Source organism: Elephantulus edwardii, unplaced genomic scaffold, assembly GCF_000299155.1.
Source record: "Elephantulus edwardii isolate Elephantulus edwardi_28Jun2011 unplaced genomic scaffold, EleEdw1.0 scaffold00039, whole genome shotgun sequence".
Lineage (NCBI taxonomy): Eukaryota > Metazoa > Chordata > Mammalia > Macroscelidea > Macroscelididae > Elephantulus > Elephantulus edwardii.
The window spans coordinates 19,042,513-19,053,848 of NW_006399789.1; the positions used below are offsets into that span (position 1 = coordinate 19,042,513).

The following is an 11,336-nucleotide window of genomic DNA, read 5'->3' on the forward strand; positions in this document are numbered from 1 at the left end:
CTTGGCCTCTTCTATACCCAGCCTGCACTTCTGGCAGTTCTCTGTTTATGTGCTACTCTAGTAGTTTTTGGATAATCATCAGCAGAACGTTGCTTGCATTTAATATCAATGATACTGTTCGATAATTGCCGCACTCTGTTGGATCACCTTTCTCTGGAATGGGATCTAATATAAATCTCTTCCAGTCAGTTGGACAGGTGGTCATCCTCCAGATTTTTGGTACAAATTGATGAGCACATCCAGGGAAGCATCTATTTGTTAAAATTTAAAGTTAATGTTTCTATTAATATTTATAGCTGTGAGTTAGTGTTGGTAAAACACTACTGTTACAGTGGTATTTTGATACTTCCTACAGAAAGCCGATCTGCCAACAGCCTAGTCGTTGTGGGTCCTGCCCTTTGTCTAGTACAGGCACAGATAACATGAGTGGCACTTGCTCAAAAAGGCCACATTTTTTTTCTCTGTTAAATAGCAGCGTGTTGTTGTGTTGTTGTTTTTTTTTTTCAAATATAGCAGTTTTCTATTTTACAGGGCATCTAAAACCTATAATAGGAAACTCTCTTTTATTAAAGGCTTAGTAATTAAATGAATATGCTTTGCTCTTTGCAGATTTACTCTGCTTTCAATAAGCTTGACCGATGAAAATCCAAATTAAACTCCTATGAATTAGAAGGTGTCTAGCCATTTTGCAGAGGGATTTGTCATGTCATAGGAGGCTCTGTTTAACTAGTAAGGTGATTGGAGTCTGATTCAAATTGGAAAAGAAAATTCTCACGTAAGCTTTTAGATACACATTAATTGCCAAAATCATGACCTATGATCTTAATACGATTTAATGCTCAATATTGCTTATTTGTTTTTTAAGTGATTATTTTCCTGTTTGTGAAGACAATCTCTCTCCTATTCTCTCAAGAAATATAAAATTACATTTTAAAATACCACTATTTTTAAAATGTGTATAATTTACATAGGAACTAACAATCTCCTCCCACGTACATTAATCCATCTCTATTGCTAACGAGTTTCATTTGTTCCTGATGGTTTCTGTGTTTAAAAAGGTGTATCAAAGATGAGGATAGTAAAAAAAAAAAATCATATCCATTTCCCCTGCTGCCTGGCTAATCTGAGTGATAAGTGTGTGATATGCAAAATCAACAAGAAGGACCTGCACTTTCAAATACCTCTCCTGCTTTTGAATGCTGACAGTCCACAAATAGAAGGGAACTTTAATTAAAAAATTAAAGAAGTTTGAGAGCAAATAACCCTGGACAGCATTTGATTTAAGTGCATTATTTGGAATTCATATTTTTCCTTTGTTAGGAAGCTGTTAGGTACTTGAGAGAATGCCAAAATATGGGTGAAAGGTAGTGAAAGTAAAAAAAAAAATGCTGAGTATCCAGTTGTTTCTTGCAAGAGCAGGAAGTGGGAGCCCATGCTCCAGCCATGCCCAGGAAGTGATGGAAGAGTTTTAAACCAAAGTGCTCCTCTAACCAGGCTAATTTAAACAAACAAACAAAAAAATGAAATTGGCTGTTTGTTAACAGCTTTACTTTGCTTGGCTCCACAATCAACCCTCTTGGTGCCAGCCGCCAGAAAATTAAAAACACAAATTGCATTGTGAAAGTCTGCTGTGAGAGACTTCTCCAAAGTACTAAAGATCAATGATATCAGTCTGGAGTCTAAGGTGTGCCTGATCCAGCTCATGATCTTTGCAATTACTTTCTGTGCATTGGAAAGCTTGACAATGACTACAGATGATAGAACGGGAATTGATGTCTTTGAGTTATTGTGCTGGAGAAGAGTGTTGAATATATCTTTGACTGCTAGGAGAACAAACAATTTCAGCCTGGAGAGGGTGAGACCAAGCTGCTCCTTGGTGTCAAGGGTTCTGAAACTTCATCTGACATACTTTAGACATGTTTCAAGACCCTCAATGAGGTGGATTGATTTAGTGACTGGGGTAATGGGAGTAAGTGTGTCAGAAACAAAAAGATTGGCTGAGGAGAGAGTGGGTTTTAGGGCTGTTGTACATAAGGTTGCTATGATTCGCAGGCAGTTCAATGGCACATAACAACAATAAAAACAATATTAAAATTTGAATAAATAAAAAACATAAAAATATGAATGAGTACTTGTTGTCAATTTAACGGAACCAGTCTTCTTAATATTGGCCTTTTATTTCAGTTCTCTGTCTAATAATGTCTATACCATAGTCTATGATAATGTTGTCATTGATGTCACATGCAATTTTTAGTAGTTTTATATTGTTGCTATTAGTATGAAACCACACATTTAAAATATTAATGGTTAGTTTTATATTAAGGGATCTCTATTAGCATAGATCATAGGGACCTCTAGTGGCCTAGTGATAAGAAGCTGCACTTCAATCCTGAAGGTAAGTGGTTCAAATTCATCAACTGCTCAGCAGGAGAAGGATGGGCAATCTCCTTCTGTGTGATTAACTGTCTGAAGACCTACCTGATGATAAGTTATGGATTGGTTCTGACTCAACAGCACACAACAACAAAAACAACAACAACAACTTGGCTAGTTCATAGGAGTTGAACTGGTTAACACAAAGGTTGCACCATTCTGGTATTTTGAATCTTGTGGACCAGCATCTCTTCTAGAGAAAGATGGGCATTTCCCTCCTATTCAACTTAAAACCTCCCAAAAATCTGCTTGATGTCTGTTATGACTTGGTTCTGACTTAATAACAATGGGTGAAAGAGTGTATAGCATCACAGTAAGTGCTCACTTCCCACAAGTTTTTTTGTTTAAGGTAATTTTATTTTTCACTTGACAGCTATTGCCCTCAAACACCATTATTTAATAAACAGAATTATCCTTCTGTATGAGTTATAGCCTCTGAAATTTATCGGATGCTTAGCTATGAGTCAGTTTACTCAACAGCAAAGAGATAGAGAATGGGATATAGCCTTCTTTGTTCATTAGGAAAAAAGATGACTCCAAGATATAAAGTAAATATTTCACCTGTAGTCTCCTCTCTGTATTTCTTATGAGGTATACAGATCTATGTATTGAGAAGGAAAGTAAACTAGGGAGTATAGTGGATTGTATGTTGGACTACTATCTGAAAGGTTAGCCATTCAAATCCGTCAGTCACTCCATGAAGAAAGATGACACAATCTGTTACTATTTACAATTACAGCCTTCAATACCTGGTGGGGTTTGGCATGAGCTGGAACTGATAGTGATTTCAAAATCATTTTAAAACTCATATGTTGATTGTGCTTTTGTGAAACCTATACTTGGTCCAGGAGGTAACTGTCAGAATAGAGCAAGGAAACCCTGCAAAGTTTAAAATATCTGGAAGGGTGTACACCAGGGATGTGTCCTATCTCTATACGTTTTCAATCTATACGGAGAACAGATCATCAGAAGGTTGGGATCTATGAGGAGGAGAGGCATCAGGATTGGAGGAAGGCTCATCAACAACCTGTATTATGTAGATGACACAACCTTGTTTGCTGAATCAGAGGAGGACCTGAAGCACTTGCTGCAGAAGATCTATGACTGCAGCCTTCAATATGGATTGAGGCTCAGCATTGAGGAAACATAGATTCTCACCACTGAGATGATTAGTAGCATCATGATGGATGGTGAAGAGACTGAGATTGTAAATAGCTTTAATTTGCCTGACTTCACAACCAACATTCTTGGTGCCAACAGCCAGAATAACAAAAGACAAATTGCACTGGGAAAGTCTGCTGCCAGGAATGTCTTCAGAGTACTGAAGATCAACCATGTCAGCCTGGAGACTAAGGTTTGCCTGATTCAAGCCATGGTCTTCACAATTGTGTGCTATGTATCAGAAAGATGGACAATGACTAGGGATGATGCCTTTGTGCAGTGGTGTGGGGGAAGAGTATTGACTATACCATTAGCTGCTAAGAAGATAAACAAGTTTGTCCTGGAGAGGGTGAGACCAAGCTGCTCCTTGGAAGCCAGGATTCTTAAGTTTCTTCTGACCTACTTTGGACATGTTGCAAGGAGGGACCAGTCCTTGGAAAGGGAAATAATGCCTGGGAGAGTAGAGGGACAGCCCAAGAGAGGAAGACCCTGAATGAGATGGATTGACTCAGTGACTGGGGTTGTGTTGGTTGTAGGTGTGTCAGAGACAGTAAGTTTGGCTTACTACAGAGTAGGGTTCAGAGCTGTTGTACACAGGGTCACTTTGAGTGACAGGCGACTTGATGTAACATAGCAACAGACAACAACATATGTTTACAATGCCCATCTCTACATGTTATTGTTGCTGCTGTTGTTCATTGCTGTCTAGTAGGAACCCATTCATAGCTGACCCTGCATTGAGTTTTCAGAGGCCGTAGCTCACAGAGGAGGAGATTGTCTGCTTCTTTTTTTTTTCTTGGAGTAGCTGTTGGACTCAAACTTTAGAACATATTAGCACAACTGAACATTTATTTATATTTAAATTAGCCCAGATATACACTTTGCTATATGCTTCATTTCACCCAGATGGCAAATGAGTGCACACATAATTTTAATCTAGCTCTCATAATGTTTAGCACAATGGTCAATTCACAGGTGTTTAATAAATATTTTAGAAAAATAAATGGAAACCAAACCAGGAATAGCTAAATAGTGAAGGCTGGTCAAAAATATTCACCAACTATTATTTCAGATTATATATATAAATTAGAAATGGGAATATTCCTAAAATCATTACATGTCTTAGAAGAAAGAAAGAATTGTCTACTATATGACTTCTCAAGAGCACACCTTCACATTCGGTTCTGGTGAGAAAAGTTCCAGCTCTCCAGGGTTTCTGATGGAATCCGGGACAGCAATGATCACAACTCTCACCACACGTATTGTGTTCACATTCACAGCGGGATTTCTGATCAAAGAGAAAGGAATGGAATAGTTTCAGTGTTACACAGAGCTATGAATGAAGGTCTTTCCCTGAAATGTCGTATGAAGAAGCAATAAGAACTCTAGCCTATGCATCAGTCTATAAAACCACTTCTTAGTCTAGGAAGAAAGTGGACCCCGCCTCGGGGCTGGGCTGGCATATATAACCAGCATCAGCTTAGGGGACTCCATGGTATTGACTAGGATGGAGATTGGAAGAAAACCCAAAGCAACACAACTCATAGCTGTCTAGCTGATTCCAACTCATAGCAAGCATCCATCACATTTCTGAGTCTGTAAATCTCCATGGAAATGAGACTGTTTATCTGGTGGCCTAGTGGTAGGAGTCACACTGTCAACCCAAAGACCCATGGTTTGAATCTACCAGCTGTTTTGCAGGAGAAAGAGGGACAATCTTCTCCCTTGCGATTTACAGCCTTTGAAAACCTGTTGGAGGGTCATTTATAGGTCAGTTTCAACTTGATGGTACATAAAAAACATGACTTGCCTGGTGGATTTAAATAACTTAACTTTCAGTTGGCAGCCTTATATAAGACATAGGCCACCAAGGGCTCCTTTCAGAAAAGAACAAGATTATCCAATTATGGTTGGTCATGAACACCAAATTATCTTTCTCTGATGCTTGGACATGTACATTTTCAGTGTCACAAGTGTCTATTCATGATTTTCCTCAAAATGTTGTTAACATTTTAGGTAAGCAAATGGAGAGTGGATTGTTAGCTTTATAAATCTATAAGGGCACAGGTAGAAAATAAATCCAGTGTTCTCCAAGACTTAACTTCCAAAAATCTTCCTAGTCAACTGGAAACATTATCCATTAATCCACTGAGAGAGAGAGAGAGTCATCATGTCCTGAAGAAAGCAGTAGAACTTTGTTCCCCACGTTCTCCCACATATACTAATATACTTGAACCTTCTCTTGGAATTAATATTGTGGTATATTAGTCGGGAAATTAGCATTTTGTGTGATATTATTTTTAGTAAAAAAAAAGTAACCCCAAAGTCAATCTATGTTAATTGATTTTTTTATATTCAACTCATGTCTACCATCTACTGCACAATAGATGGTTTTGTAGTTCATAATTTTGTTTATGGTTAAGGAAAATACATGTTTTTCCATCTCCTTCTTTAGGTTATGCTCATATAATACATTGACATTAATAAAAAAATACTACTCAAAATCATTCTGGCATTTTCTGGCCTGGCAATTTCAACTCTCTCTTGAATACACTCCCTTACCCTGTTCCCTACTGCCCCCACTCTATCCCAGCATATAGTTTCATGCTCATTATGTATTTACTTCCATCTCCATTTTTCATTTTTTTGCATTAATTTTTTTGATTAAAATTTTTAAAGAAATGGCAAGGCTGATTGATAGCAGGCAGTCCTCAAAGCTAAATCATGCTGCAGCCTGTCATAGCTAGAGAAGTTTCAAAATAGATAGACCAGTTTGTGAGCCTTTTTAAGAAAGAGGGAAAGCGGGGGGGGAAAGAAACTAATCTGTTTTCTAATACTGTGATGGCTGGCTTCAAAGTCTATCATCCTAACTGCCAGCTCTATTTCACCTGGCACAGCTTTCTGTTACACTGTCTAAGTGGAGAGCTGACACCCATTCACAGCGTTTCCTGTCACCAAAGCCTCGCATGGAGCATTTTACAGTTCAGGGCTTCATTTCGCTTAAGCGTCCTATAAATATACATACATTTGTCGCTGGATCAAGCGGACAAGCTCTGGCGTGACCATAGCAGATGCACATCCCTCCGACTGAAATATCCTTGACGGAATAGTAATACTGCAAAAAAGCAATTCAAAGGAAAAGCCTGTTAAGATGACTTCAAGGTGAAAGAAACAAAAGAGAATTCTAAGTTCAAACACTTTGCACTCAATTTTATCCTTACTTGGGAGCAAGTTTTTGTTCTTTGGGGACGGAGACACCTGGAAACTTATAAAATTGATCAAGTCATACCTAGCATTGTATTCATCCCCAATGAAAAACACCTTTAATATATATTAAGGGGGCATTTGTGAGGTTTGTAGACAAGCAGTATTTGCCAGTTTTTATTTGTACTCTAGAATATAATTATTCATTACATTGTTTTACTTATTATCCTGATAGAAAAATATCTTTTATTGCTATAATTCTATTTCTAGCATAATAGACAGTATGTGTGTCTGATCCAGAATAGCTAATCGATAGCAGTCTATCTCAGGTCATTTATGACTAGGATATCAATCTTCAACTGTTCCATTTCATTCTGACAACTTCCAATTTTCTTAGAATCATACATCATACATTTCACATACTAATGGATGTTTGTGGATGCTGATTCTCATTTTAAGTCATGGCAAATCAGCAAATAAAGATCCATGAACTTTACCCATCATTTCAGTAAAGTCCATTGTACTCTAATAAGCCACCTCGTCTAGGACCGTATTAAACAACATTCTATTTTTTATAAGGTTTCACTATTTAATATTTCAGGAAAACACACCCAAAACCTTCTTCTAAATCTGTCTTTATCTGTTAACTCTATTAAAGCCTGTCCACTATGGACGACCATAGTATTTGATGTACTATGGCATACCAAGCCAAAGGTGGGTCATTTTAATCTGCGGATCTCATGCCTGGCTTTAATTGATTTTGGTCAAATATTCTTCGAAGTGGTATAGCACTGGTCTGTCCATTTGCTGTACAGAAATAACTCACAGTTTCTGTGTTGTTAAATACTGTGACACTGATGTGTTAAAGGCAAAAATGGTTACTCATGGTGGACAGTGTTTGGTGGAGCTTCCCGATTAAAACAAGCTTGAAAACGAGTGGCATCCACTTCCAAAATAGCTTGCCTCCAGAAACTCTATGAGCTTGGGGAAACGATGAAAGTTATGCAAGTGTTTGGGTCTTTAATCCATAGGGTCACTATGAGCCGTCTATGACTTGACTGCACTTAACAACAACAACACGGCATACCTCCCAGCATCACAGCAACATATAAGCCATTACAGCACAACAATCTGATAATCCAGCATTCTACTATGTCAGTAGAACACCTTTAAGAGAAATGGCACCATATACATTGTCAGAAAGATGATTTTAAGCTCATAAAGTATGATACTGCCAGTGACAGGATAATGTCAATACACCTACCAAGAAAAGAATAGTTAATACCAACATTTAGACTTATGCATCCACCAGTAGTACTAAATATGATGATAATCTAGATTTTTACTAACTTCTGTAGTTTAAAATTGATCAAGTGTGCAATCAACAACATACAATAATAATTACTGGTGGCTAGAAAATGGAACAAGCAAGAGAAATGGGTAGTTGGAAAACAGAGTTTTCTGTTGTACACAGGGAAGCAACATTGGGCACTTGAAAAACACACAGGTATCTCATTATTCACAAATAAACTGGAAATTATTTTATGTGATGGATTTGAAAATAATCATCTTGTTTAGCAGAAACCATGACCAGAATGAATGGAAACCCTAAGTCTCTGTAAACTTTCTTTAAAATTAACTTAAAAAAAAATCATAGGTACTGAAAAAAACCCACATTTATTGAGCTCTGGTGTTTTAATGGTAAGAAGTTGCCCTGCAAATTCAAAGGCACATGGTTCAAATCCACCAGCTGCTCTGTGGGAGAAGACTGACCAATCTCCTCCTGTGCTATTAACACTTTGCCACACACGTTTTAAATTGACGACCGTGCTTAGAAACACATTTGCAGTCATTTGTGGCAACGTGTGTAACTGCCTCTGAAAACTGCCTGGAGATCAGCAAAGTGTTGGTTCCTACTTGACAGTACACAACAACAACAACAACAATTATAAAAAGGAAATAAACATTTGCATTAAAGTAATGTAGGAAGGCGGAAGCTCATATAATCCATAATACTAATCTTTGGGCCTGTTTAATAAAAGTCTTTTTATTTTCCGTACTCTTCTTTGCTCTGATCCAAAAGATACCAATAGCTACCCATTGTATGATTGCTTACAGCTTTTAAGACTTTAATGAGTATTCACAAAGCAGGAGGTAGAACATTTTCCTGTATACAACATTATACCAGTCATCTTAAACTTTCAGGTCCAGTAATTCATAAAAGTGCTTGGTTACTGCTAAGTAGTTTTCATAATTTTACCTCTATTTTTAGTAATAAATATATGGGTCTATCAGTGACTTAGTGGTAAGGAATTGTGCTGCCAACACAGCAATACTTGGTTCAAATCCACCAGTGGCTCCATGGAAGAAAGTAGGACAATCTTTTCCTGTGTGATTAATCTCCTCTGAAAACCTACTAGAGGGTCAGTTAAGGGTCAGTTGTGAGTTGACAATGCATAACAACAACTTTTTATAGTATATACAGAACACGTGTAGAAATATTATTGCCATCCTTATACAGCCAAGGGTCTAGTCTCATTCACTTACGTGTACTTGTTCATCTTGCATTTAAGGCCATGTTTCTACTGTCAGATTAATAACTACTATACAGTTCCAGCACTGGAGAGGAAGACCCCGATGAGAGGGATTGATACAGTGATGGGGACAATGAGAGTTGGTGTATGGGAATTAGAGAGACTTGTTTGGGAGAGGGCTGGGTTCAGAACTGCTGTACATAGGATTTCTATGTGTTGCAGAAAACTTGACGGCACATAACAACAACAAAAACAATGACAGTTCTTAGGGAGTTGTGATGCTACCTAGGTTTGTGCTTCACTGCCAGTTCAAATTTATCAGTGATTCCTTTGAAGAAATATAGACAGTCTCCTCTCATTTAATTTACAGCCCCAGAAAACCCATTGGAGGGTCTGACAAAGTCAATTCAGACTGAAGAACACTGAATTTTAGTTGTTACTAAAGATGGCAGAGTGTGTATGAAATAGTCTTTACCTTTTCAGTCTGTATCTCTGGTGTATATCTTTGTGTCTTTATTTTCCTTATTGTACTTATCACTTATTTTTTTAATATATTGCCTTTCTCTCCATCCAATTTAATAAATGTCTCTTATATAATTAGCATTTCCTTAAAACTCTCCTCCCTTCTATGATAACCATGAAGGAATCCTTCTATTTGTAAACTCTTTTTTTTAAACTTTTTATAGTACTTGACTCAAAGAGTATTTGTCTTTTGTGATTGATTCATTTTACTCAACATAATGCCTTCCAGTTATCTCTACTTTCATATATTTTATATATTCTTCATTGTCCTTTAATGTTGCATAGTATTCCCTTGTATGTGTATACTATAGTTTATCCTTTCTTCCACTGACAGACACTTTGATTGTTTCCTTCTTTTTACTATTTTGATAATGCTGTACTTAATAGGCATGTGTATATATTTATCTATGTCTCAGCTCTGGTGATTTTAGGGCATATGTCAAATAATAGGGTTAATAGATCAAATGTATTCCTGTTTATAACTTCTTAAGAAAGCTTCATGCCCTTTGTCACAGTGGTTGTACTGTTTTAAGTCATACAAGCAGTGTATGATAATTTGAAACTTTTTTTTAACCTCACTGGCATTTGATATTCCCTGTATTATTGAACTTTGTTATAGTTGCTGGTGTAAAATGACATTTTGTGTGTCTCTATGGGCCAATGAATGACAGTGTTTTGTGAAGTATTAATTGGCACCTGGATATCTCTTGGTGAGATATCTGAGTGTGTCCTCTGCCCATTTTCTAATTAGATGGCTTGTCTTTTTGCCTGAGATCACAATAGAAGATAACAAAAACATAGAGATGACCAGCTTTCTGGGTTAACAGAGATGGCAGAATTCCCAGACTGTGATTCTTAGTCAACCATCAATCCTGGAACTTAAATTATCACCCATCTCTCAGCCAATAACTCAACTTCCAGGCAAGCAATAGGCAGGCTTCAAAGGTGATCTAAAATACTAGTGAAAAAAAGCACTTGGATAATGTACCACATATTATCAAAAGGTAGGAAGGGGTAGGAAAGAAGGATAAATGGAATGAAAAATGAAGAAGGGAGAGAGAAGTGCTGTTATAATATCACAATAACTCAAACGCAACCTCTTCCCTATGAGTCAGCATGACTCACAGCCTACCCCTCCAGCAAGTCTTTAGGAGGCTGCAAATCCCAGAGAAGGAGATTTCTATTTCTCTCACCCAACTTCTGGTGAATTCTAATCACAAGGGAGACACGACTCTGGGTTAACAACAAAACTGTCTATAGACTAGGGAACTGTAATCATTATATGAAACATCATGGATATAAGTTGAATGGAAAATCAATTCACTTTGTAAAATTTCACCAAAATGACAATAAAACTTTGTACAAGGAAGAAATAAAATATAAAGAAAAATTGTTGTTGTTGTTATGTGCCGTTGAGTCGCTTGCAACTCATAGCGACCCTATGTACAACATCCCTAAACTCCGCTCTGTCCTGTGCCAATC

General features: G+C 37.3%; 1 protein-coding gene across 1 annotated transcript in view; it reads right to left on the bottom strand.

Moving 5' to 3' along the window:
- Nucleotides 1-11,336, bottom strand: part of LAMA2 (laminin, alpha 2) — a 746,602-nt gene that overhangs the window by 581,294 nt on the left and 153,972 nt on the right. The window contains exons 6-7 of the mRNA XM_006885032.1: nucleotides 6,620-6,709; nucleotides 4,765-4,882 (exon numbers count right to left, since the gene is read on the bottom strand). Of these exons, the coding sequence (XP_006885094.1) occupies nucleotides 4,765-4,882; nucleotides 6,620-6,709 (208 nt within the window). The remainder of the gene's footprint in view (nucleotides 1-4,764; nucleotides 4,883-6,619; nucleotides 6,710-11,336) is intronic.